Source organism: Bubalus kerabau, chromosome 14, assembly GCF_029407905.1.
Source record: "Bubalus kerabau isolate K-KA32 ecotype Philippines breed swamp buffalo chromosome 14, PCC_UOA_SB_1v2, whole genome shotgun sequence".
In the NCBI taxonomy this organism is placed as follows: domain Eukaryota; kingdom Metazoa; phylum Chordata; class Mammalia; order Artiodactyla; family Bovidae; genus Bubalus; species Bubalus kerabau.
Genome location: NC_073637.1, coordinates 26,824,658 through 26,852,434, shown reverse-complemented (window position 1 = coordinate 26,852,434; position 27,777 = coordinate 26,824,658). Strand labels below are relative to the sequence as shown.

The 27,777-nt window shown below is 43.9% G+C and overlaps 1 protein-coding gene across 4 annotated transcripts in view; it reads left to right on the top strand.

The window, feature by feature from the left end:
* The window catches only part of NSMAF (neutral sphingomyelinase activation associated factor), a 131,249-nt gene that overhangs the window by 94,505 nt on the left and 8,967 nt on the right, over positions 1–27,777 (top strand). For 3 of the 4 annotated variants that reach the window (XM_055546051.1, XM_055546053.1, XM_055546052.1), the window contains 18 exons: positions 1,253–1,303; positions 4,102–4,173; positions 4,458–4,505; positions 4,609–4,661; positions 10,130–10,313; positions 12,927–12,998; positions 14,951–15,059; positions 17,146–17,322; positions 19,412–19,491; positions 20,027–20,117; positions 20,214–20,277; positions 21,514–21,565; positions 21,665–21,785; positions 22,510–22,641; positions 23,359–23,401; positions 24,159–24,322; positions 25,719–25,827; positions 27,517–27,575. In XM_055546051.1, coding sequence (XP_055402026.1) covers positions 1,253–1,303; positions 4,102–4,173; positions 4,458–4,505; positions 4,609–4,661; positions 10,130–10,313; positions 12,927–12,998; positions 14,951–15,059; positions 17,146–17,322; positions 19,412–19,491; positions 20,027–20,117; positions 20,214–20,277; positions 21,514–21,565; positions 21,665–21,785; positions 22,510–22,641; positions 23,359–23,401; positions 24,159–24,322; positions 25,719–25,827; positions 27,517–27,575 — 1,681 coding nt within the window. The remainder of the gene's footprint in view (positions 1–1,252; positions 1,304–4,101; positions 4,174–4,457; positions 4,506–4,608; positions 4,662–10,129; positions 10,314–12,926; positions 12,999–14,950; positions 15,060–17,145; positions 17,323–19,411; positions 19,492–20,026; positions 20,118–20,213; positions 20,278–21,513; positions 21,566–21,664; positions 21,786–22,509; positions 22,642–23,358; positions 23,402–24,158; positions 24,323–25,718; positions 25,828–27,516; positions 27,576–27,777) is intronic. The other variant, XM_055546050.1, reaches the window with a different exon arrangement.

Below are 27,777 nucleotides of genomic sequence, written 5' to 3'. Positions count from 1 at the left end.
GGCCCAGGCTGGTGGCGGCGGGAGGGTGAGAAGGGTTGGCGTCCCGGTGTGCTCTGAAGAAACCCTGACAGAGGTGCTGCTGGGCTAGTGGTGAGGCTCGATGTGGGAGCAGGCTTTCTAGCTGTGACCTGGAGGAGGCGCCACCGACATCTGGAGGCCTCTGTCTGGGCTTCAGGAGGAGGCTGGGCCTGGAATGACAGACACTTGTTAGGCCCCGGGGCTGGGTGTGTTCTCGGGTGGTTGGGAGGGAAGCAGGGGCCCTGGGAACCTGGAGCAAGCAGCTGGTGAGGTCGGGAGAACCTGGAGCAGGTGCCGCGCAGCCGGCTAGAAACCTGCTCCAGGAAGGGCCCAGCTATGTCGCGTCTGAGAAACAGAATCCAAGCCCTGAGAACAATGGCCTTGTGCATCCTCCCCGACCTTGTGTGTCCTCGCTGACCTCATCAGGAACGGCTGCAGTGACACGGATCAGAGGAAAACCTGCTTTGGGCCCTGGAAAGTACATCAGCTCTGGCAAAGAGTTTTACCACTAAAATGAACAGAAAAGGGGTAAAAGGATGTGAGACCAAAGGAGTGTTTTTTAATCTGTAGTTTGTTTTAAACGGGAGAAAGTGCATCGTGTGATCGTAGGAACTACGTTTTTGAACAGCTGACGGATGTGAGGGAAGCAAACTTTCTGTCCTAACTGGAGGGAGGGCGGGATTAGGGTGCACATGAGAGGAGGTTGATGCTCTGGGGCGTGTGTGTGTGTGAGATATGTGGTTGCTTGTGTGTGTGTATGTGTGATATGTGGTTGGTTGTGTGTGTGTATATGTGATATGTGGTTGCTAGTGCCCCATGTGAGGACAAGTGGCCTGGTGCATGTGAAAACTGTGCCTCTAGAAAAGAGAGGTTTCTCTATGTTGATGAATGGATTTCATACCACAGGGACTGTCTTAATCATTTCTTAGACAATGAACACTTAGGTTAGCGTCCTTCACCTGTATGGTTACTGGGCTCAAGTGATGGCATTGACAAGCCATCTTAGACATTGTATCGATCCTGCAGGGGTTCCTACCTTGTTTCCTTGATGAATCTCTTTTTAACTTAATGTTTGTTATTTTAACATCAGAACTTTAAAGCCATACTAATACAAATGCAAATGCTTTTGGAAATAGAGATTAAATAACAATGATTTAAATTTGATTCGTAACATCCATCAGCTCATCACTGACAACATTTAATTATTTTACAACTATTTATTTGTCTTTTTCAGGTGTATTTCATTAAAGAACACAACATTGTTGCACCATATAAAATAGAAAGGGTAAGTAAGGTTTTTCCTTCATCCCCAACAATTTCCATAGTGATTTTGAGCAATAAGGTTCTGTGTCTATGTTAACTTCTTTGATGGAGTATAATGATAACAGGTATTTAAAGGCTTGTTACTTAGCAGTTATAACAAAATTATCCAAGGGAGCCACAAACTTCAGTTCAAAAGATTTCAGTTAACTTTTTAGCTTAAAAATAAGTGGGTCTATTAGTGGGGGAAAAGGCTTAAATTATTAGGTTAAAAGTTGAAATCAGAAGATGCATCATATTTAATGGGAATCGCTGAGGACTTCTTTTAAATGTTACAGAAATATTTATACGTTATAAAATACCCTTATTTAAGATCTCAGGAGAAGGCAATGGCAGCCCACTCCAGTACTCTTGCCTGGAAAATCCCATGGATGGAGGAGCCTGGTAGGCTGCAGTCCATGGGGTCGCTAGGAGTCGGACACGACTGAGCGACTTGACTTGCACTTTTCACTTTCATGCATTGGAGAAGGAAATGGCAACCCACTCCAGTGTTCTTGCCTGGAGAATCCCAGGGACGGGGGAGCCTGGTGGGCTGTCATCTATGGGGTCACACACAGTCGGACATCACTGAAGCGACTTAACAGCAGCAGCAACAAGTGTATAAGTTCTCCTGATTGGGTAGAAGCTCTGAAGGACCATAAACACAGGACTCGTCACTAGACATCACATCCAACCACTCTGTGCTTTACTTAATGTTGTGGCTTCCCAAGTGGCTCAGTGGTAAAGAACCTGCCTGCCAAGGCAGGAGATGTAGGTTCAATCCCTGGGCAAGGAATATCCCCTGAAGGAGGAAATGGCAACCCACTCCAGTATTCTTGCCTGGAGAATACCATGAACAGAGGAGACTGAGCACAGACCCATGCTGCAGTTTAGCATGTAGTAAAGGGATAACTCCTAGCAGAGGAGACCTTACAGGACCTAGAGATGGGCCTAATGCTCCTGCCATGACTCCTCTGAATTAGGAAAAGCCCCACGTCTGAGCAGACTGCTGCTGGCTAGATGGCAGTCCTGGTCACAGGCCGGCCTGGCATGCAAGTCCTCGGCAGCAGCTGGGACAACTGGCCACCAGTAGCCACCTCCAGCTTTTATGTGCAGGAGACACCTGTGCACGCCGGTCAGTCAGGAGCAGTGAGTCCTGAGCGCCTGTTACTCACAGGCAGTGCCGTTGGCATCTGGGAAGGATGCTTCTTCACTGTGAGGGGCTGTCCCTTACGTTGCAGGCTGCTCCACCCACTGAATGCTACCCCCCCCCCCCCACTGTCCCCTGTTGTTGCGTGGCGCCTCCACATGTTGCCAAATGGCCTGCAGGGGTGGCAGGACCACCCCCTCCAAGCTGAGAACCACGGGTCACTGCACCCTCACTGCAGAGGTTCTCCTGACGCCTACTCAAGGTACAAGTCTGCTGAAAAGTGACGTCAAAGGAAGTGGGTCAGGTTGTCTGAAGCAAAGAAAAGCTCTTTTGTTCCAGTGTGAATTAGGACACCAGAGGATTCTCAGGTTTAAAGGGGGGAATGATGACATTGACGATGGTGATGAGAGATGATAGACTGGGAAAACCCTTATTCCTCTGATGGGGAGAATGGTTCAGAAACAGTACATGGATGAATTCCCTTTGTGAGAAATCCAGAAACCGGTTCAGTGTGCTCTGTGCCCAGGTGAGAGTGAAGTGAGCCACACTGAAGGTGTAGGAACGTTGGAGCATCGTCTCACCATAGTCCCTCCCCTGGCACAGTGCACGTGATTGGAGGGAATGCCCAGTCCCCATCTTCTCACCCGTCCTGGAGCTCTGATGGGACCCATAATGCTCTAGATGTCTGGGGACCCTCCTCCCAAAACAAGAAAGAGCTGGGCTTGTGCAGCTGCTCCAGGGGACTTTGAGCCAGAGACACAGGCAGATGCAGCCCAGCATACTCACCCTCGTGGGGAAGAGAAGAGTGCAGTTTGTGACACATAAAAAGTAACCGTCACAACAGCATGTGCACCCAGCCTCAGAGCACGTGAGCGTGTGAAGCCGGCACTGGCAGGCTGAAGGGAGAGACTGACGGCTGCACTGAACGGAGGAGGCGTCCACGCTCCACCTTCAACAATAGGCAGGTCACCCAGGCCGACGGTCACTCGGGAAGCAGGACTCGACTGTACTCTAGCCAGGTGGGCTTCACAGACACATGCAGAACATCCTGCCCAAGGACAGTAGGACACGCTGTCTCACGTGCACAGGGGACATCCTCCAGGACAGATCACACGTCAGGTCACAAAAGAAGTCAGTAAGTCTAATAAGACTGATGTCATTCCAAGTATCTTTAACAGTCACCGTGGAGTGAAACCAGAAATCCATAGCAGCAGGAAGATTCATACGTTTGTGGAAATTAAACAACCTTCTTGTGCAAACAGTGGGTCAAGAAGAAATAAAAAGGGAAATTTTAAAAATACTTTAAGATGATCAAAACGAAAACATACCTAAACTCCTAGGATGCCACAAAAGCAATCCTAAAGAGGAAGTTTAGAGTGTTAAATGCTTACCTTAAGAAAAGAGGAAGATCTCAAATTAAAAAACCTAATTAGATACCTCAAGGAACTAGAAAAAGAAGAGCAAACCAAGCCCAGAGGCAGCGGAAGGAAGGAAATAGTAAACACAGAAGTGAATCTCCCAGGTGGGCTGAGGGAGTTGCCTGCACCCGTCAGCAGGGGTTGCAAATGTTCTTAAAATGATAGGTCCTGATGTGCTTGTTCTCCTCTGATTCAGCTCATCTTCCTCTTTTTCAGGGCACGATGGAGTATGTCTTTGAGCTGGACGTTTCAGGGAAAGTGGAAGATGTTGTGGAGACACTCCTTCAAGTAAGTCAGAGTTCTTCTCAGATATTCACTGGCAAACTTTTTTAAAAAGAATTTCATATTCATACATCTCACCAAAACTATAACCTCTGCTATAAATCTGAATGAGATTTACTTGAATGTGTTGAACTTGAAAACTCTACATTAGGAAGAAGTCATAGATGTTTTAGAATGGCTCTTAGCTGTTACTGAGTAACAGAATGGTGGTTGTGTTTCATTACTTCTAAGGAACTATCTTCTTATCATCAGAGAGAGAAATAAATCCATGTATATTTCTGTACTCGTAGCTTCATAGAGCATCCTGTCTGGACAAACTGGGGGACCAAACTGCCATGGTGAGTTTCTAAAGACCTGTGTCTTTATTGTGAATGAACCTGCATTGATGTGTCACTTACAGATACTTACAGCCATACTTTTTAAATGATTCTGTCTTAACAGATAACAGCTATCTTGCAGTCCCGTTTGGCTAGGACGTCATTCGACAAAAACAGGTAAGTTTTCCATGATTTTGATTCCTGGTGGTAAAAGCAGCGGCGTTGTCGTCTCAGGCCTCATTCGGTGTGTCTGCCGCTGATGATGGGTGCTGGCGTCTGCCTCGCCCCAAAGCTGCTGACCTGGGGCAACGGCCCCGGCCTCAATGCCAGCGCAGAGTCCGCGGGCTCCTGGCCTCTTGAAGGCCTGGGGAATGGTGCCCCCCAGAACCTCCCAGTCTGTGAGCTTCTATCCTTTCAACGTTACTGCCTCCGTTCAGGCCACCAGCCCCCACTGCTCAGGTCGCTGTGACGACATTTAGCTCGTCACCCCTACACTCTCAAGTCTTTCCTTCTGCAGTCCCCTTTTCTCTACTCTTCTGATTGCGCTTTTAAAATGCTTTCTTTCTAAACAACTTACTTGTTTATATCACTTGTGAGTTTGAAACTCCTCCAGAGGGTAAAGTATTCACTTTTCTAAGTATACAATATATTTTCTGCAAGTAACTATACTTTCATATTAACCTGTTCTCTGATTTGTTTCTTCTCACATTTTAAGTAGATTTCCTTCTGTTAAGTAGATTTGGGCTATTTGTCTGTGTCTCCGTCTGCAGTACCACTGTGTTCATCACTGTGTCTTAGTATCTGGCATGGCATTTCCTTTCTCATTTATGTCTTCAGTGTTTTGGCTTTATACATGCTGCGTCAAGTTAGAATCAGCTTGTCAAGTTCCATAGAAGAAAAGCATACTCGGATTTTTACTCCGATTGCAGTGAAACTCTGTTTAAGTCTTCCTCAGTGTCTTTTTTTTTTTTTTTTTTTTTACAATTTTCTATGTAAAGATCTTTCTTCTCTTGTGCTAGATTTATTCCAAGTACTTCATATTTTAGTGGTGTTTTAAATGGTATCCTAAAATATGTCATTTTCTCTTTATTGTTGACAAGTAGAATGAAGTATATTTTTGTGTATTCATTTTGTTTTTAGCAACCCTGCTAAACTTTGTTCAATTCCATTTACTTAATATATATGTATAGATTGTCTAATGTGTATAAAATCTTAGGTATGGATTATTGCAGTCTCTAGTCATGAGATGTCATTTTTACTTTAGATTTTTGTGATTTGCTGTATCCTTCCAGCTTAGGACAAAGTAGAACATATTGGTTGAATAGATTATTCCGTGTTGGCTTTGGCTGAAAACTTATGTGTATAAATGAGATTAGTTTGTAATACTCTGTTTTAGTGCTACCTTTATGAGATTTGTGAGCCTTACACTATGTTTAAAAATGTTAGAGAGTTGGCTGGTAAAGTCATCTTGCCAAGAATGTCTTTTCTATGGTTATGTTTGTTCTTTCTCTGTTTCACCTACATAGCATTACTTTTCATTTTTGTATTTGTAGGATGTTCCAGTTAAATGTGTTGCAGAAGGGCAAGTATAGCATTCATTTTAGAAAGGAAAAGAATAAGAATTATATAATAAGAATTAGCTTCTTTTGACCTACTTAGAATGGATAATTTTTCCAAGTAGCAGTTTAGACTTTAATCCTGGGCTTCAGCATGACATGAATTTTAAAAATGGTTCACCATGAAAGTTTTAACTTATTCCAGTCTCCAGAGTGTTAGGCTGAAGAATTTGGGGGAGAAATATTTACAACATAAAGTGAAATATTGCAGGATTATATAATTCCTCTAAACGAAAGAAAATAAACTTTTGCTAAATAAGTTTTCATCATACTTTCAAGGAAATACTTTTTTTTATTGAAGTATATTTTTTCCCCTACTGTTCATTCTGAAAAATTTCAAATCCTCACAAGTCGAAAAGGTAATGGTGAACACAGATTCCCTGTGAGTCACGAGGTATTAATTTGTCAACATTTTGCTTAATTTGCATTGGTCCTTGCATGGGCTTCCCTAGTGGCTCAGAGGTTAAAGCGTCTGCCTGGAATGCGGGAGACCCGGGTTCGATCCCTGCGTCGGGAAGATCCCCTGGAGAAGGAAATAGCATCCCACTCCAGTACTCTTGCCTGGAGAATCCCATGGAGGGAGGAGCCTGGTAGGCTACAGTCCATGGGGTCGCAAAGAGTTGGACACTACTGAGCGACTTCACTTTCACTTTCACTTTGCATGCTCATGCTGTTGCTTGCTGTGTGTGTGTACGTAAGTAACACACGTATGTCTATATGTTATATAAATAGGTATACATGTATAGCTGATGTGCATATGTATGTTGGTATGATATATTTAAAATATGAGTATAACTTTTTCCTGAGCAATTTGAAATGACACTGCAAGACTCCCTCACACTTCACCCGCAACTACTTCAACATTTCTCCGTTACAGGAAGATCTCTGCCGCCCTCCATACTGTTACGATACTCACGCAGCAGTAGTCTGCGTGCCAGGCGGCTCATAGCCCCATAGTCAGGTTCCCCCATTTACACCCTGAAATGTCCTCCTTAAAATACTTGGGATTAATTTTAGATTGAAAGATGTAAAGACAGGACAAAGAGTTCTTTCTCCTCATCCAGTTCCCTGCACTGTTATATGTTTATATATAACATGTTTTATATATATACATGTTATATGTTTATATATAGCATGTGTCAGAGACTATCAACCAGCTGAATCTCAGTGGGTACCGAAAGAACCTGCAGAGATCAGATGTCTCTACCTTAGTTGGAAGATGTCCCAATCTTGTCCACCTAGACTTAAGCGATAGTATCATGCTGAAAAATGACTGCTTTCCAGAATTTTATCAACTCAACTACTTCCAACACCTATCACTCAGTCAGTGCTATGACATAATACCTGAAACTTGACTTGAACTTGGAGAAATTCCCACATTAAAAACACTACAAGTCTTTGGAATCGTACCAGATGGTACCCTTCAACTGTTAAAGGAAGCCCTCCCTCATCTACAGATTAATTGCTCCCATTTCACCACCATTTCCAGGCCGACCATTGGCAACAAGAAGAACCAAGAGATATGGGGCATCAAATGCCGACTGTCACTGGAGAAGCCCAGTTGCCTATGAAGCCTCTATTGCGAGATGGTGTCTCCTCTTTTCTTTGAACAGGGAAAGTAAGCAGGAAGCCCAATTGTGGAGAGCTCAGCTATTTTTATTCTTGGTTTTCTGTTGCCTTCTACAAGTATACTAGAGAACCATTGGAGACAGAAAACTATGAAGTGTTGCTTTTTAGAAATGACTATGAAAGCTTTTATCACTGCTATACCCTTAAAAGCCTCAGCTCTATGCTTTTTGAAATTTTAGGGAGAGTGAGCCTATGATTTCAAGATACCTTAAATAGCAAAATTTGAACCACGTCTTCCAAGTGCCATTCTTCATAAATCTATTTAGAATCAGGCTTAAAAATCACCACCAGCAAATCATTTTTGTAGCCTCTATGGCAACTGAACATTCTTCTATTTAATTTTTCAGCACTGCTTTATTATAAGACATAGGTTGCAAAAAATAATAAGCTATTTGTATTGTAAGCTGAAAAGAATGAGAATCATAGAGTAGATCTGCAGCAATCTCTTCTGAGGATAGCACAAAAATAGACATTTCAACTGTGCCTTTAGATTCTCACTCAGGTTGATGGAAACAAATAGCCCCAGGTCATTCACCTTAAAACCTAAATAAAGAAACAAACAGTTGGCCAACCAGAGGTGTAGAATTGGTATAGAATTTAAAGGCTCAAGAGACAGTTTTCTATAACAGGTTAACCTGGGGTATCCTCTAATGCACATTAATGAAGTCTACTTTATGTACATTTGGGAAGGTCCCCTGGAGGAGAAATGGCAACCCACTCCAGTATTTTTGCCTAGAGAATCCCATGGACAGAGGAGCCTGGTGGGCTACAGTCCATGGGGTCGCAAAAAGTCGGACACGACTGAGCGACTAATACTAATAGTATATATATATAATATGTTTATATTATAGTGTGTGGATGCTGCTGTCTTTTGAGCATAATCCTAGATTTTGATGCTATCAAAATTTTATTTTCCAATCATTTCTTATGGTATATAGAAAATAGGGTTTTGGTGTTTTGTTTTGTTTTGTTTTGTTTTCATTTTGTTTAAACAATGACCTTGTATCCTATGGCTTTTCCAAATTCAGAATTTACTATTAGTTGGCTTTGGCTAGAACCTTATGTGTATAAATGAGATTAGTTTGTAATATTCTGTTTTATTGCTACCTTTTTGTGAGATGTGTGTCTTATACTACCTTTGAAAATGTTACAGAATTTGCTGGTAAAGCCATCTGTTTTTTGGGGTTTTTTTGTAGATTTTATAGTGTTTCATCTGTCCATTATTGTTTAATCTGTGAATAATGACAGTTTCACAGAAATTCTTAAGGCTTTTATTTCTACTTCTCACCTCATTGCACAGTTTGATTAACAGATGTGGTGAGAGCAGACATTCTTGCCTTGTTCTTGGTATTACAGGAAAGAGGTGTAATGTTTCACCGCAAAAGAATGCCAGCTGTAGGTTTTCATAGCTGTCCTTTAATCAGGATGAGGAAGTTTCTTATTATTTGTGGTTTGCTGAGAGTATGCTCAAAAATGAATGTAGAATTTTGTGACGTGCTTCTTGTGCATTTATTGAGATCATCTTTTTTCTTTCGTTCTGTTGATAGTGTGAATTATGTTGATTGGTTTTTCATTGTTAAAACAACCTTGTATTCGTGGGGTAAATCCAACTTGCTTATGATGTATTGCTTTTTTTGTTTACATATTACTGGATTTTCTTTGCTAGTATTTCATAAAGGACTTTTTAAATTCCTTTTTATTTTTGGCCGTGCTGGGTCTCTGTTGCTGTGCTCAGGCTTTCTCTGGTTGTGGCGAGCGGCGTCTGCTCTTCATCTCGGTGCACGGCTTCTCGTTGCGGTGGCTTCCCTTGTTGGGAAGCCCAGGCTGGCTCTGGTAGGGTACACGAGCTTCAGTAGTTGCGGCTGTAAAGGATTTTACATCTCTGTTCATGGCTATTGCTCTGTAAATCTTAGTGTATTTGTGAGGTTTTGCTATCAGGGTTATGCTCGCCATATAACATGAGTTTAGAAATGCCTTTAGCCTCTGTTTGCCAAAAGAATGTGTGCAGGATTCTATTTCTTCCTTAAATTTTTAATAGATTTTATTGGTAAAGCCATACAGGCCTGAAGTGTTCTTATGCAATTTATTCACTCAACGTAAGACTACTTAGGTTGTCTGTTTCTTCTTGTGCCTGTTTGACAAGTTTTTTCACTTGTCTGTCTTCTCTTCTGTGATACATAACCTCATCTGCTTTTTCAAAATCAAGTACTCATTGTACCCATTAAAAGAAAGGCAGTTTTATTTAGGCAACTAGCTTAGGTCACCGCTTTTCTTACATTAAGTGTTGTGTTTAGATACCTGTTCTGCAGAGTCACCCTGGAGCTCCCTCAGATAAAGTTAAGCCTAGAAAGTAGATTGATTTCTGATTTTTCTTGCTTTTTCTGGAAAACGTATTTTCAGGTTCCAAAGTGTTTCTGAAAAGCTGCACATGGAATGCAAAGCAGAAATGGTGACACCGCTGGTGACGAACCCTGGCCACGCCTGCGTCACTGACAGCACCCTCTATTTCCAGCCTCTCAACGGGTACCCGGTGAGCGGACTGCGGGCCAGCGAGAGCTCCTTTGCCCTGCAGTTTTCGTCTTCTGTGAGCTTTTCATTCTCTGAACTTGACCTTACTGTGTTCTCACATTTTGGTGAGAGTCAGAATGACCGCCCCTGCTCATCCAGAATCTGGTATTTAACAGGCTCCCCGTGTGACCTTGACATTTGAGCTCCCCTAACTTGTTTTCTGTGACTTCGGGGTCACTTGCTGTCAGTGATGTGAGAAGAAACCCCGCCCCTCCCGATTTTAGTAAAGGGTCCTTAGAGATTTATACCTTCTGCACTTCTGCAAGTGAGCAGTGAAATCTACTAAGGTTAAGGAAAATGGATGTTTCCTGTGTACCTGCTTATCTGTACACCTGAGTGTACAGTGAGTATTTCTCATTATTCCTTAATTATAAACACAGTCAGTAGGTCTGAGTCTTGCCCAGAGAAGTGGTAGAAAGTGGTCCTCTCCGGCGGTGCAGAGGTGCGTGCTGAGATGCTGTCACTGGGCAGCTGCAGGGGGGGTGCTGGAAGCAGGCTTCTCTTCCACGATGCCTGTAGACTCACTTGGCCATACAGTAGAGGCTCAGATTTCTACACTAAGACTTGTTAAGATTAGAGGCTTTATCTAGATCTGGCCCCTTTTCAGAGCGGTTCATTGAAAGAGCAGAAATCCCAATACTCTGCTCGTGCGGTTGGTCCTTTTGGCCGGCAGCTTTAAGAACAGGAGTGTTTTCTGCCATGGAAGAAGTTCTCCCAGTTGGTCAGTCATTGTATGTGCTTCCCTGGTGTTGCTAGAGGTAAAGAATCCACCTGCTAATACAGGAGATGTGATAGACATAGGTTCCATCCCTGGCTCGGGAAGATCCCCTGGAGAAGGAAATGGCAACCCACTCCAGTATTATTCCCATGGACAGAGGAGCCTGGTGGGCTACAGTCCATGGGGTTGCAAAGAGTCAGATGCAGCTGAGCACACCACACACACACACACACACACACACTCACATTCACACACACTTTCACACACAAACACACACTGAAATGCAAATATATCATTTTCTGTGCTGTGCTTAGTCGCTCAGTTGCGTCCGACTCTTTGCAACCCCATGGACTGTAGCCCACCATGAGGATTCTCCAGGCAAGAATACTGGAGTGGATTGCCATGCCCTCCTCCAGGGGACCTTCTCAACCCAGGGATTGAACCCAGGGTCTCCCACATTGCAGGCAGATCCTTTACCGCCTGAGCCCCCAGGGAGGCCCTTTTCTACATGGCGCTATAATGAGTCTGTCCACCAGGTGGCGCAGCACACCCGCCGGGCCCTCCAGTGGACACAGTACTGGCCCCCGTGTGGCCTGATAAATTGTATGGGCCACCACAGTTGCTGTGGCTCGAGTCAGCACTTCTGCAAAAATATCTGAGTATGTGCCATAGCTTCAGGGTCCCAGGTGTCTGGATTGGGGGCCTTGGCCGGTGGTCTTGCAGCTTCCACCACTGCATACCCTGCCTCTGTGGGCTCCTCCTCCCTCTCATGTGGAGAGGAGGGTGGACCTGTAGCCTTTTGTAACCTTGTTCCTCTCTTACTAGCATTTCAAGGCTCCAGAGAAGCAAGAAAATTTCTCTCATAAAGTATAGAGGCTCTAGTTTATACTGTAGTTTATGAGCTTTATTACACTGAGGTTTGGGCTTCCCTGGTGGCTCAGTTGTAAACAACCCGCCCTGCTAGGTGCAGGAGACGCGGGTTCGATCCCTGGGTCAGACGGAGCCCCTGAAGGAAGAAATGGCAACCCCCTCCAGTGTTCTTGCCTGGGAAATCCCAGGGACATAGATGCTTGGCAGGGTACAGTCCATAGGGTCGCAGAGGCGGACATGGCTTAACGCCTGAACAACAACACTGTCGTTTAAGGAGATAAAAGACAGGGCTCTAAAAAAGATGCATATTAGTTTCTGAGCAAACTATAGGTCTATAAAAAGCAAAATTCCTGTGAGGTTGTATACACCAATCCTTTAATGCTCTTTATCACTCAACAGCTTTCCAAAAACCTGAAAGGCAGATGCCTAGGGATCCCCTGGTGGTCTAGTGGTTGAGACTTCAGCTTCCAATGCAGAGCCCACAGGTTCACTCTCTGGTCAGGGAGCTGTAAGATCCTATATGCCTTGCGGCCAAAAAACTGAAATGTAAAACTGCTTCTGCAGTATCATAACAAATTCAATAAAGACTTTAAAAATGGCCCACATCAAAAAAAAAAAAAAAATCTTAAAGATGGGTGCATTATCTTTCTGAGAAGTTGAGTACCAAAGCAGAGTGAGTAGAGGGACATGTCCATGGTCACAGAGCTAGTGGAAAGGGCAGGCTGGCACATAATGGAGTGTGCCCTGTCCTAAGAGCCCCCTTTCTAGCTGTTCACTTGTGACCTGTTGGAAAGTTAAGATGGGCTCATCTTTCCCTTTCTGATACGGAAGGGGAGCTTCTAATCGCGTCAGAATGTTGCAGTTTGAGATCTTCTCTCTTTTGTTGTTCAGTCGTGTCCGACTCTTTGTGACCACATGGACCGCAGCACGCCAGGCTTCCCTGTCCTTCACCATCTCCCAGGGTTTGCTCAGACTCATGTCCGTTGAGTCGGTGATGCCATCCAACCAGCTCATCCTCTCTCTGTCTCTCTACTTTTAAAGAAACCCGTGGTCCAGATAATGCTCCAGGACATCCGCCGCATTTACAAGAGGAGACACGGCCTCATGCCTCTGGTGAGTTCCCCTGGAGGATGGGCGTCTTGTCTCCGGGTTGGTCAGTGGTTCATTGACTTAAAGCCCCCAGGGCCACTCTGGAAGGTGCCCGCATGTTGTGTTGTAAGCAGGTGGGCTCTGAGTCTCATGGCTCCTCCTTCTGGGTAAGCTGGCAGTTTTTAAAGGAGCAGCTCTTTTGGTAGGTGGGAGGGCTGCGGGGAACATGTTCTTGGCTCCCAGAGCAAGAGGACTCGAACACACTCGGTTTCTCCCTCCCAAGTAAGTGCTCAGGGCTCTGGGTTTGTACATGTAGAACCGGCCCAGGGCTCCTTGCCACCACCCTGTTACAGCCCAACAAGGTCTCCAGGCAGAGCTTAGAAGTTCTTATGGAGCCAGCCCTCAGTGGAACTGTAGCCTAGTCACTATGGACTTAGATTACTTCTGCCTCCAGGCCTGGGGAGAGGGAGAAACGGATAAGGTAACCATTTCAACCACCTGGACTGTCCTGCCTGCCATGCCTCTTATCTCAGGGATAAGCCCAAGTCCACCCTCCTGTGAGTCACACACTTATAATCTAGAAACCAGTCCCCACAAAGGGTGTGACTCCAAGGGCTTGTCATTTGATGTCAATATCAATGTATTTGTTCTCCTTTGAAGATTAACCAGTGAGTTGATGGCATTACAAAAGCACTGTGGATATTAAAGCAGCTTGTTTTGGTGTTTTTTTTTGTTTTTTTTGTTTGTTTGTTTTGGTGTTTTATCTTTATGAAATTTAACTGTTTTCCTGCCTCTCTTACATAGGTGATTCTCCATTTTCAGTACCAATAGAGGATTAGGGAAACAGATGCTGTTAAAAATACAGAAATATAGTCATAAAGAGAGAAGAAATTGGCATTGATTAAGTACTTTGTGTGTACTGGGCAGTTTATGTACAATATCTGTTAACCAGCACAGGCGCTCTGAGGTTACAAGATACCCTATTTTACAAAGAAATTGAGACTCCAGGAGTTAACTAGTAATGTGAAAGCCTGTATTTGAACCTAGGACAATGCTCTGTTTTCATCCTTTCTGTTACTGTCCCGTCTTGGCCTCACCAACACGTCATCTATACAGCTCAACAGTTTTCTTAAGAATAATTGCAAGCTCCTATTTGAATGAGTTCAATTATCAATTTGTTAAATTGAAATAGTTATGGTTAAATTAGTTTTTTATCAATAAGAGGATCACTCAAGTAATTTATGTTTCCCATGTGGCGCTTGTGGTAAAGTATCTGTCTGCCAATGCAAGATACGCAAGAGAGACAGGTTTGATCCCTGGGTCGGGAAGATCTCCTGGAGAAGGAAATGGCAACCCATTCCAGTATTCTTGCCTGGAAAATTCCATTAACAGAGGAGCCTGGTGGGCTACAGTCCATGGGAATACAAAGAATCAGATACGGCAGAGCACACAAAGTGAATTATATTCATTCAGTGAAATATTACATAGTCGTTAAAATATAAACCAACCATGTATAAATCAACATACACAAATCTCAAAAACCTAATCAGAAAAGTATATATTTTTTAATATACAAAAATGCTACATATATTTAGAGGCACATAAAAATGTACTTAAAAGTATAAAAAGTATGCCTGAGAGTTCTAAATATAAAAATCAGAATTATGATTGAATTTATAAAGGAAAGCTAAACATTTGTGTTTGAAAAACATATGTGAAGACACAAGTTGCCAATTTTGATTCAGCACAAATTCACAAATGTGATTACCAATAAAAATACTCAGCACTAAAAGCGATTTTATAAAGTTTAGCTGAAATACATGTCTTGTTCTCATGTTATATAAATTAAATGAAGAGCTGGGGAATACGCACACAAGACCTACAAATAAAAAAATGCAAGTGTTGAATTGAAAGGCTTTTGTACTTGAGTCACTCACACTGAGGTGCCATTTGTTCTATCCTCCCTGGATTTGTAGGGCTTGGAAGTGTTTTGCACAGAAGATGACCTGTGTTCCGACATCTACCTGAAGTTCTATGAACGTCAGGACCGAGACGACCTCTACTTTTACATCGCTACGTACCTAGGTTTGGTGCCCACCCGTCCTTGTATCTGTTCCCGTGGAGGTGGTTCAGCAGTGGAACAGTCGCTGTGTCCACTGTCACCTCTCCAGGGTCCCCTTAATCTGTTCTCATCGGTAACCATCATTAGCAGAGTGGCATTTTAAAAACAAAGGGAAATATAAATGAAATTTGGTAATAGTTCACTCAACTTCGGTTTTTTAAAAAACTCTTGGTGAGGTTTTTCTGTATCTTAACGACACCCAAGTTGAATGGATTATAAAGAATACACGTGGTCATTTTTTATGTCCAGTCCTGTCTTACGTTGGTTTATGAATGCCAGGACTGGGTTTCCTCGTGTGAGACAGTGGGGTATGCAGTCATGTGTTTGTGATCATTACTTGTGGTCCTAATCACAAAACTGGGAGACAGCACAAAAGGAACGCGTGAACCTGCGATGCTCTTATGGTGCCATGCAGCGCAGTTTGCTCCTGACTACTACTTCCTCAGTCTTCCATGGGAAATGTGAATTTTCCCACTTTTGTTGTCAGAGAGGACACCTGTATTTTCCTTTTTTTTGAGCACAAACATATTAAGTTGTATGGTTGAATTAAGTTATTCTTGGTTTCAGAGTTGTCAGATGACTAGAATGGGATGCGTTTAAGTACATGTTGGAATTTTATTAATACCATCTCAGTTTTGTTTGCTGTTCCAGTGTGCAGTGAACCCATTTATGAAGTAGTGAGTTAATTCCCTTAGAAAAGAAATTTTCTCTCAAGGAGGAATTGTTTGTTTTCACGTGAAGAACATAGTTTAAAGTTTAAAAGTGAACTTTACTAAAGTTCATATTTGCTTGTTCTCACCTTAAGCTATTCAGTTTAACTCAGTCCATAACTATAGCTTTGCTACGGGTTTACTGTTATCTCCTGCCTCCCAATTTAATTTTTTCATTTAATTTTTCTAACTGTAACAAGCTTGCAACAAAAAACTCAACTCTCATAGTGAGTCCTAAAATCTTAAACCCACCATGGTCTAGAAAGTCTGCTTCTGTGAAGTGTCCTTTCCGAGTTTATTCCTGAGATTGTTCAGACTTCCTCTGTAATGTTCTAAGAATGGAAAATCAGAGGATAAGTGTTCTGATTTTTTTTTTTTTTAAGCCCTTTCCCGCTAGCTAGAGAAGAAACTTGGCAAAGTATTTAAGAATAAATATTGAATCAGCAAATGAGGAAAGTTGTTTTATGCTGCCAATAAAAAATTGAAAGCAGAATTTTCTAAACATAATAGAAAAATGGACTCATTTCTCAGGAAGATTCTCACTGGTGTCACACAATCTGTGTTTTCCTTCTTTTCTGAGGTTATTTCCAGGTGGTCTCTCTGGGCCTTCTAGTTGAGAAATCACATCTTCCTGACACACCTGATTTCTTCTTCAGCAGTTTCTGTTCTTTTCCTTATTCCTCACTTGCATAAATAATGCATAGTCATTGACAAATCAGCCCTGTGCCTGTCTTCCAGATCTAAAAGAGAAAGAAAAGATGGTTTTGTTTTGATTTCATAAAAATGGAGGAAATGAGCTTTTTCAAATGGTAATGGCTTCTTAAAGGCATTGAAATTCAAGCACATTAGGAACGATTCTTTGTTAGTAAATACATATTGTAGACTACAGATAAATATAGTAAACATTATATATTGCCATGTAATATTGATGTATTGCTTTATATTTTCATGTTTGTTTTATGTCATATCTATTTAATAGATGTGATATTTTATATCCTATATTTTATAGATGTGATATTCTATGTCATATCTCTCACAGATATGATATTTTATATATTTAATAGATATAGTATGTTTTCTGTCATATATCTCATAGATATGTTGTTTCATATCACATATTTGATCATTTTTCCTCCTGGATCTTAGAGATGCTCATCCTTGACCAGACAACTCTTTTGTGAAAACAGATTAGCCTACTTTTCTTTTTTTGAAATGTGCTTTTCAACAGTGGGTTGAAGGGTCTACACTGCAAGCGCCTGTAGGACCGTCACTTGCTGAGTGGCCGTGGCCCGCGCGCACTGAGCGTGGTGTGACCCGGCCTGTCCCCCTGTCCCCGCAGAGCACCACGTGCCGGAGCGCACGGCCGAGGGCTACACGCTGCAGTGGCAGCGCGGCCTCCTGTCCAACTACCAGTACCTGCTGCACCTCAACTCGCTGGCCGACCGCAGCTGCAGCGACCTCTCCCAGTACCCCGTGTTCCCCTGGGTCGTCGGCGACTACAGCAGCTCCGAGCTGGGTGCGTGCGCCGGCCGGGCTTTCAAAGAGCTCGCTCCGTTCTAGGACCACGTTGTGATTCGTGAGCAGAATAAAGCCCGTTTCATCTCGTGATTCTAGGCGGCCAGTTTCTGCGCTGTGATGCTGGATAACACGTGTTACGTGAATTACGTGTGTTCTGTGTGTTCTCTCGACTGTCTCTGAATTTTTTTTAATCCTCAAGAAACTACTCACATACGTCTTGAAAGCCATACCCAGAAAACACGCATGTGATCTTGAGCCAGTGTTACCATAATTACCAACAAGTATTGTTTTCAAATACTGAAGAGTTTACTTGGACAATCGCATCTCAGGTTATCATATTAACTGTCAATTCATATTCAAAAATGTGATTATCAAAAGTAACTATTATAGAGCACTTAGTTCAGTTCAGTCACTCAGTCGTGTCCAACTCTTTGCAGCCCCATGGACTGCAGCATGCCGGGCCTCCCTGTCCATCACCAACTCCCAGAGTTTACTCAGACTCATGTAGAGCACTTAGAAAATACTGAAATACTCAAGGAAATAAGAATCATCAATAATCACATTACTGAGAGAGTATATTTCTTTCTCTCAAATTATTTTACCAAAATTATTGTGATTGCATAGTAATTTTATAATGGCTTAAAATTAGATATTGTGAAGATTAAATTACTTTTGACAGTTCACTGATTGCTCCCTTTTACTTGAAAGAGGTGGCAGCTTTTCTAGGAATATTATTTATCTGATAATTTTCAGGTCCCCAGTTCTCCAGTTATGCTATTATCATAGGATAATATTCACAGTAACTCAAACCTAAAAAGTAAATTTTGATAGAATAATGGGTTTTGAAATTTGTTTACTTTTTTTGCTGTCATTTTACTTGGAATATAATTTTTCTTAATCAGTAGGTCTTTTTTTTTAAATCAATATTGTGAACATTTTCAAATTAGATTTTATTCTTGAGTGGTTGTAGCTAACACTCAAAAGTTCTAACCTTTACAGCTGTATAAATAAACACCAGAAATACTGTGATTCTAATGGATCTGTCCTAACTTTTATTTTTTGTTTTTCTTTTTTTTTTTTAATTTTATTTTATTTTTAAACTTTACATAATTGTATTAGTTTTGCCAAATATCAAAATGAATCCACCACAGGTATACATGTGTTCCCCATCCTGAACCCTCCTCCCTCCTCCCTCCCCATTCCATCCCTCTGGGTCGTCCCAGTGCACCAGCCCCAAGCATCCAGTATCGTGCATCGAACCTGGACTGGCAACTCGTTTCATGCATGATATTTTACATGTTTCAATGCCATTCTCCCAAATCTTCCCACCCTCTCCCTCTCTCACAGAGTCCATAAGACTGTTCTATACATCAGTGTCTCTTTTGCTGTCTCGTACACAGGGTTACTGTTACCACCTTTCTAAATTCCATATATATGCGTTAATATACTGTATTGGTGTTTTTCTTTCTGGCTTACTTCACTCTGTATAATAGGCTCCAGTTTCATCCACCTCATTAGAACTGTCCTAACTTTTAGAAAGCTGTTTATTATTTGGAAATAAATGTGTGCATGTGAATCAGTTCAGGGGGTAATGTTATTAAGTATAAGCTTGCCGGCTTTCTTTTTTCTTTCCTTTTTTTTTTTATTGAATTATCATTGGTTCACAGTGTTGTGCCAATCTCTGTTGTACAGCAAAGTGACTCAGTTTACACACATAGACAGTATTTTTTTATATTCTTTTCCATTATGGTTTATCACAGGATTTTGAATATAGTTCCCTGCATTATACTGTAGGACCTTGTTGTTTTTCCATTCTAAATGTAACAGTTGGCATGTGCTAACCCCCAGCAGCCGCTCATCCCTCCCACCTCCGCCATCCCCTTGGCAACCACGAGCCTGTTCTCTGTGCCCGTGAGTCTGTTTCTATTTTGTAGATGGGCTCATTTGTGCTATATTTTAGATTCCACATATGAGTGATATGATAGACGGTATTTGTCTTTTTTTTTCTGACTTACTTCATTTAGTATGATCATCTCTAGTTGCATCCTTCATTTTAATTAATTTTTGACAATCTGTTTCTTTTGCAGATCTGTCAAATCCAGAGACCTTCCGGGATCTCAGTAAGCCAGTAGGGGCCCTCAACCAGGAGCGTCTGGAGAGGCTGCTGGTACGTGGACCCGGGGATTCCTGGTTTCTAGGCAACCCAGGAGCCATGGCCTGTGTTTTTACAGCTCCTGACACTCGTTTCCCCAAAACTTGGTGGAGGTGTATCCGAAAAGACCAAAGGTTCTGAGCATATTCTTTACCCTCCTCTGCCCTCTGCCTTCCTTCCCCAAGGAATTTAGCTGCTTAGCATTTGCTTACAGTTCAGTGGGTAGGAGCTGAGCTCATCACAGGTTTGCCAATTTATTTTCACGATGAAGTTACCCTTTGGCGAATGGCACAAAAGATAGGTAAAATTTCTTCCTCTCAATCCCACCCCAGCAGACATTGTTACCACTGAGCCAAGAAAACCAAGATGCTTGTTTCAAGAATGCTGTGTTTCTTCAGTTTCCCCCCTCTTTTTATCTGCTCCTTTTCCTATTTAAGAGAGAAACTAGGGGCTAGGATGTGATCAGGTCATGGTTTCCTTAGGCTTTGCTCCCGGATCAGTTACTGTCTTCCCAGCCGGCCCTCACAGGTCTCCTCTCCCCATGCTGCAGACCCGCTACCAGGAGATGCCGGAGCCCAGGTTCATGTACGGCAGCCACTACTCCTCCCCAGGCTACGTGCTCTTCTACCTGGTCCGAATCGGTGAGCTTCTTCGTTGTCACTCCCGGGGACACACGTGTGCACGTGGGCTCTGCAGTGATTCCGTGAGCTTATTAACTCTGGTTTCTCCCCCTCCAGCGCCAGAGTACATGCTGTGCCTGCAGAATGGAAGGTTCGACAACGCAGACAGAATGTTCAACAGGTAGACATCTGTACCTCACATTCTACTTTTTAAACCTTCTCATTTATACGTGCACAATATGTTTATCTGGAAAAACTAGATATAAACAAAAATGGAAGGACATGTAAGAAAACATATATAGTGTAAGTTTAAAAACACTTCTGTTTATTCCATAAACTTTTATCCAGTATGGAAAAGATTTTAGTTTTCTATATATACATAAATGGTTGGACTTCCCAGGTAGCTCAGACGCTAAAGAATCTGTCCACAGTGTGGGAGACTTGGGTTTGATCCATGGCTTGGGAAGATCCCTGGAGAAGGAAATGGCAACCCACTCCAGTATTCTTGCCTGGAGAATTCAGTGGACAGAGGAACCTGATAAGTTACAGTCCAAGGGATCACAAAGAGTGGAACACAACTGAGCGCATGACACACACACAGAGTAATGTTGTGTCTGATCCTCTTAGGCTTTGTGTAGTTGTGTGTGTGTGTGTAAATGTGAGAACATACCTTAAATAGTTTTTTGTCCTGCCTTTTGCAGCCTTGTATTAAATCTTAAAATTTCCCCCATATTGTTAGATGTTCTGCAAAACGGTGATTGGTTTTTTTTTTTTTTAATGACTGTATCCCTTCCTAATGTATGACATAATTTAACTGTTTATTTGTTGTTGGACATTTAGGCTGTTTCCAACATTTCATTATTCTAAATAAGCCTGCTATGAATTGAATACAATTCCCTGTGAGTGTTTAAATATTTTTTAGTTACAAAAGTAATTTTCTTACCATGAAAAGCAGAGAGTATAAAGAAGAAAATAACTTCACTTGGCATCTGACCACACTGAGATAGAACTCATTGTTCATCTTTTGGTCTGTGTCTTTTCTAGTCTTTTTCTAAGCTCTGCACGTGTCTATTTATAATCCCTTTTTGAAATGAGCTAGTTAAAATAATTGTGCTCATTTTTCATGTTTAAGCACCTGCCCCGAGTGGCCCTTCAATGAGGCCATGTGTAGGGGAGGCTTCTGTCTTAGACTTGTGGATGTCCCCACCCCAGGTCCATGTCCTGACCCTGTGCTCACACCCTGTGTGGACCCAGAGTTTTCTTGTCTGTAAAAGGGGAGTGGGGGGGACTCATGTGAATGTTGGGAATTATGAATTAATAAGAGAAATGATCTGACTTAGGTAAAGTGTAGAATAGCGCCCTGGCTATTTCCATACCCTCGATTTAAAATCAGTTGAATTTTTTTTTTCATATTTAGTATTGCAGAAACTTGGAAAAACTGTTTGGATGGTGCAACCGATTTTAAAGAGGTAAGCAGTTACCAAGCTAATGATTCGCTGGGCTTGTGGCTTCTAACTGCTTTAAAAATGTCTGCTGCTGTTCTTTTCTTTCTTCCGCAAAACTTTCAGCTGATCCCGGAATTCTACGGTGATGATGTCAGCTTTTTAGTCAACAGTCTGAAGTTGGATTTGGGGAAGAGACAAGGAGGGCAACTGGTTAACGACGTAGAGCTCCCGCCTTGGGCACAGAGTGAGTACCACCTGGGAAGCGTTGAATCTCGGAAACCCTCCACTTAGTCGTGCAATTTCAGTAGTGTTATTTAGTTGCTTAGACTTTTTAAAACAACAGTAGAATTCTCTGTCTAGAGGAGATGGTAAAAATCTTACTCCAAATTGTAAGTATTCTGTGAGACTGTGATGTAAAAACATTATTATGTACTTGAGAGAGCTAAACGTAAAAATGATTTTTGCCTCTTCCTCCATTATATTTTATATGATGAGCCTCAGTAAGGACCATGTCCCTCTGGCCTGTCCCAGAAGCCCTGCCTGCATGCCTGCGTGTGTGCTTAGTTGGTTAGTTTGTGACCCCATGGACTGTAGTCCGCCAGGCTCCTCTGTCCATGGAATTCTCCAGGCAACCCACTCCAGTATTCTTGCCATTTCCTCCTCCAGGGGATCTTTCTGACCCAGGGATCGAACCTGTGTCTCCTGCATTGGCAGGCGGGTTCATTACTGCCAGTGCGCCTGGGAATCCCCAGTGTCTGTTGACATGTGGATAGACAGAAGGAATGGGAGAGGTGTCCCTGGTGGTCCGGTGGTTAAGACTGCACATTCCAGTGCAGGGGGTCGGGGTTCAGTTCCTGGTTGGGGAACTAGATCCCGCAAGCCCTACAGCCTGGCCAAAAGGAAAAAACAAAGGAATGGGAGGGAGTCAGGTGGCATCCCTGGGTGTTCTGACGGTGGCTTCCTCCTAGGTCCCGAGGATTTTCTCCGGAAGAGCAGAGCCGCGCTGGAGAGTGAGTATGTGTCCGAGCACCTGCATGAGTGGATCGACCTGGTGTTTGGCTACAAGCAGCAGGGCCGGGATGCCGTCGGAGCCCATAATGGTGTGTAGCAGCCATGGAAACTCCATTCGGCGTTTGATGGAAGCAAAAGCAAACCCCCCACAATGGGCTCAGCACAGCCCAGCTTGTTTCCTTGGCCAAAGCATTTGGTCTCAGTATATGGGGTCTCCTGGCTCAGAGACCCCGGATTCGATCCTGAGTAAAGAGGAGGAAGTGCTTTTGTCTAAAAACACCCACTTCTCTGTGATCCAAGGGGTCTATGCCGAAGTCTCCTGCCTTCAGCATGTCTACTACATCCCATTCAGTAATTTCTGCTAAAGCTCAGTCAGGATAGGATTGAACAGCTCCTGCAAGGGCCCTGGGGCGTCTCTTGTTACTGAGCAGACGGGAGCCAGCTGCAGCCCTCCTCTTCACGGTCAGCTCTCGTCTCCTCCAGGCTCCTCCTCACTGGTGGCGGGAGGTGGTCTGACCCCTCGCTTGTCCTCCACACATGGCACTCTGTGCTCACCCCAGGAGAAGGCGCCAACTGAGACACACACCCAGATAACAGAGTGTCTCACCACCAGTTAGACTGCAGCTCAGAAAACCAACAGTCCTCATTGATGTTGGCCCAGGCTGGGTGGTATGAGGCTATTTTGCAAAGTGAAAATCAGTTTCTTTGAATACAAGTTAAAATTTGTTGTTTTTAAAATTCTGAGCATTGTGAATTGGAAGAAAACAGCACAGCTTTCAATAGTGTTTTTGTGTCTCTTTTTCCAGTGTTTCATCCGCTGACCTATGAAGGAGGTGTGGACTTGAACAGGTATTTACATGTCTGTAAGGAATTTTCTTGGGCTTCCCTGGTGGCTCAGACAGTAAAGCGTCTGCCTGCAATGCAGGAGACCCGGGTTCAATCCCTGGGTTGGGAGGATCCTCTGGAAAAGGAAATGGTAGCCCACTCCAGTACTCTTGCCTGGAAAAATCCATGGACGGAGGAGCCTGGTAGGCTATAGTCCATGGGGTCGCAAAGAGTTGGACATGACTGAGCGACTTCACTTAAGGAATTTTCTACTTGAGCCACAAATGAGCTCTGTGTCTAAATGGTGAATGCAGTTATCTGAGGATATAAAGGCATGGGAACGTTACAGTGAATTATAGCCCGCTTTTACCATTATATAAAATACTGAGCCTCAGAAATTAAAGACATGTAATATGGTCTGGGGGCCTTCCCTGGTGGCTCAGTGGTGAAGAACCCACCTGCCAACACAGGAGATGCAGGTTCCATCTCTAGGTCGGGAAAATCCCCTAGAGGAGGGGATGGCTACCCACTCCAGTATTCTTGCCTGGAGAATTCCATGGACAGAGGATCCTGGTGGGCTACAGTCCATGGGGTCACAGAGAGTCAGACACGACTTAGCAACTGAACAACAAATAAACAATACAGTCTAGACAGTTCTAGCATATAGTTGCTGTTACTGTTTGAGGGTTAGTCTCTCTCCTGATCTGCATTGTTTGACATGCACGCACTCAGGGAGCTTGACCCCAGTGGTCACCACAGGGGTTTGTGTTCTGTCCTAAAGCATCGAGGATCCTGACGAGAAGGTCGCCATGCTCACCCAGATCTTAGAGTTCGGACAGACACCCAGACAGCTCTTTGTGACACCCCATCCTCGAAGAATCACCCCAAAGTTTAAAAACGTGTCCCAGCCCTCCAGTTACAATGCCTCCACGGCAGATTCTCCAGGTAAATCTTGTAAAGACAATAACAACATGAGCACCTTCTGTTTCTCTTTCTTGATTAAGCCGTTTTCTGAAGGTTCTAGAGAAGAGACAAGTTATGAACCCTGAACAGCTTAGAGATGATTCTGTTTTACTGTCTCACTGAGTTTCTCCTACAAACAGACCTCTTTTTGCTGTTTTGTTTATTTTTAACTGTGTAAAGGAAATCAGCTCACTTTTAGTTTCTGGTAATTTAATGCAACCTGGCAGCGTTTGTTGCTGTTATGTTCTTTCTTTTCTGTTGTTTTCCAAATTGGTCTCTGATTCTTAGCCATTCATGTTTTCATGTTGATCTGTCCTGGCTGTGGCTGTTGTTAACAGGATCACCTAGCCCTGTCCCAGGAGTGACTTCCAACATCCCTGTTTTTCCACACCCACGTACGGATCTTCAGTGCAGGGTGCTCTGTTTATTCGATTCTGGTTTTTTATTCAGTTATTTGACAGACATTTACAGAGCCTCTGTGCCAGGTGGTAAAATGAATTTGACCCTGTTCTCACGGCTGGTATTTAGAAAGGGAAGAAAGAATGAGTCCCTTCATCCAGTTATCCACGTTGTACATTTCACATAAAGTGGCCTCAGACCCCCAGGCTCCCAGGAAGCCGACCCTGCGTGGACCTTGGGAGTGGAATGGTTGGGCTGCTTGTCATCTCCCAGTTCTACATTCTGTCCCTGGCACGTCCAGGCTCCCCAGGCCATACACTTGGGACCTGCTTGGCTCAGCGGTCCAGCTGCCCGCAGTCTTGTGACCCGAGAGAGAAAGCTCCACGGGTTGAGTCATGAAGACCATGGGATTATCTCGTGATGCCTTTGAACCCATGCTCAGTTTAATCACCAGACCCATCCATGGGGATTTTCTCAAAAGCGAAATTGTTGCAGCCCTTCTCAAAACAGAAGCAAAGGGATGGCTTAGCTAGTCCAGCCCAAGAGGGTGGTAGTAGCTGGTTTCATCTCTTCTTTCTCCTGCTCAAAACCAAAACCAAAACCCTGCAGTGTTGTTAGGGAACTGGCAGGTTTTTGAAAAGATCGCTGACAAGGAAATGGTTATTCAGTGCCGTGTTTCCTGAAGTTCCCAGCTTCGGGGTTGAGTGAAAACTCTGCAGACATTGCTAAAAGTGCACGAAGACTTTAGTAGTCAAAGATACTTCTTAATCTTCAAATGATGTTTTATTTAGATCATACACCTGATTCTTTTTCCCTTGACTAACATGGAGCTGTCTAACAAGTGCATTTCAAAGTCATTCTTTTTCGGTGGGTGTTTTGCTCTCTTAGTTGTTTGATTTTAATGGAAATTCTTGAGACTCTGACTCTTGTCTCCAATGCTGGTTAGAAGCTTAGTTGACTGAGTTGCAATTTAATGTAGTCTCTCTAGGCGAAGAGTCTTTTGAAGACCTGACAGAAGAGAGCAGAACCCTGGCCTGGAGTAACATCGCCCGGCTAGAGCCCCAGGAGCAGCACAGAATCCACAAAGAGTAAGAGCGTCTCTGCACTGGCCGTGCGCACGGTGGGGTCTCGGCCTGGGGTGAAGCCAGGTTAAGCTGAGTCATGGGGGGCCGTTGTCATTCAAAGCTGTCTTGGTTGGTTTTTATGCCCCTACACCGTCCACAGGGACCAGCCACCCAGGGTCAGTGTGGCACAGAAGGTGGGTGTGTGTTGTTTCAGCCATCGATCGTTCTGGAGCACAGACGGATCTACTGATGGCAGGTGGCTAGGTGCTCCTCAGACAGGCTCACGGCCCTCGAGTCCGATGGTGTGAAGTTCTTGAGAAACAGTATATATCTCCCCCGTGTGTCACATTTACTGTTATCATCTGGGAAAATGTGTCTTTTTTAAAAAATGAAAAACGTGTGTGCATACATGGATAGAGAGAGCGTTGCAAAGTTCATAAGAATTTTTTTTAAACGCCCTCCCCCAAATCAGGCTTGCATTGGCCCCAGAGGGGTCATGAGCATCTGAGGCCCCTGTCTGCAGGGGTGGTGATGGACTCGGTGGGAAGGTTGGGAAGCACTGACCTCGCTGACCCGTCCTGCTCCAGAGAAGAAAACTCAGGCTGGGAGGAGGCCCCACGTCCTGCTCCAGGGCCACCGATGCCCTGTCTGACGTTTGATGCCATGTACACCTGGTTATGGGTGGAACGGAACAGGCCTGTCCCCGTCCGATCCACAGCCCCCAATCAGAGCATGGCTTCCTGCAAAGAAACCTGTGGGTCCCCCTTGTAACACTGGCTATCCCTCATCACCCTCTCTAAACAGCAGGTAGAAAGGGGCCTCGACACCTGAGGCCATGAAGACATGAGGGAACCTTGAAGAGGACCTGCTGGGACTGATACTGACCTGGGTTCTTGACCCCCTTGATCTGTAGACATTGATCAGAGGCCAGACAGGAAATTCTGGCGAGGCTTTGTTGGGGCCCCGGCTGCAACAGAGGGAGCAGAAACAAGCAGCAGGTTCCCTTGCTTGCTTTACGAGGAGGGACGAGCTGGTTCCTTAAGTGGAGTGAGGGTAGGGCTGGGTCCAGGGGTCGGGCCAAAGGTGTGGCATATGTGGTTGCTCTACCCCTTGGGTGCTGTGTGCAGGGGACATGCACAGTCCTCTGCTTTTGCTCCCAGCTCTTCAGAACTAGCATCAGATTTTTTTTTATCTTTTTCTATCTTCTTGTCCATAATTTGCCCCAGCTGCCCAGGCACGCAGTTATTTTTAGTCCGTTATAGTTTCTTTGCATTTTGTTGTTGGAGGAGACATTTGTCCAGGTACTAGCATTGCAGCAGAGGGTCCCGGGTCCCAGCCCTTCTCAGGACCAAACAGCAGCATCATGGAACAGATGCTAAGTGACCAAGCAAGTGAAATGACCACACGGAGCTGTTTCCATGGTGGTCAGCGAGCGTCACTGGTTCTCTAGTGGGCAGACGTGGGGCAGCCTTCCCGCAGGGAGGCCTGGGAGCTATGAGTGGGGGTGTTTTCCAGCCATAGGCGTTGCCAGAACAGAATTAGGAATTGCCGAGCCATGACTTGCTAATGCCTTGTGGAAGGTGGGATGGGTCCAGCAGTCATGCTGTGAAGAAAACAGTCACAGGAATTTGCACTCAAATCAGGGCCTTTTGTAGGACGCCTGCGTCCAAGCACATGGTTGATGGTAATTCACGACACTTTGTTTTCCAACAGGGCAGTCACTGGAATAGCCGTGTCCCGCAATGGGTCGTCCATCTTCACAACCTCACAAGGTGTGTTTTCCTACCTGAAAGCTGGGTTATCTTGAGTCGTAAAGCGTCCAAGTGTCCCGTCGTCTCTCAGTCCAGGACTGTACCTGCTGTGTCACCTGCACGTAACATTTTGGGCAGTTAGTTTGTGGCATAATACATAAAATTTCAGTGTTAATTTGCCAAAAACGACAGTGCAAAGTGCCTTTCTATTGCTGATAAGGTT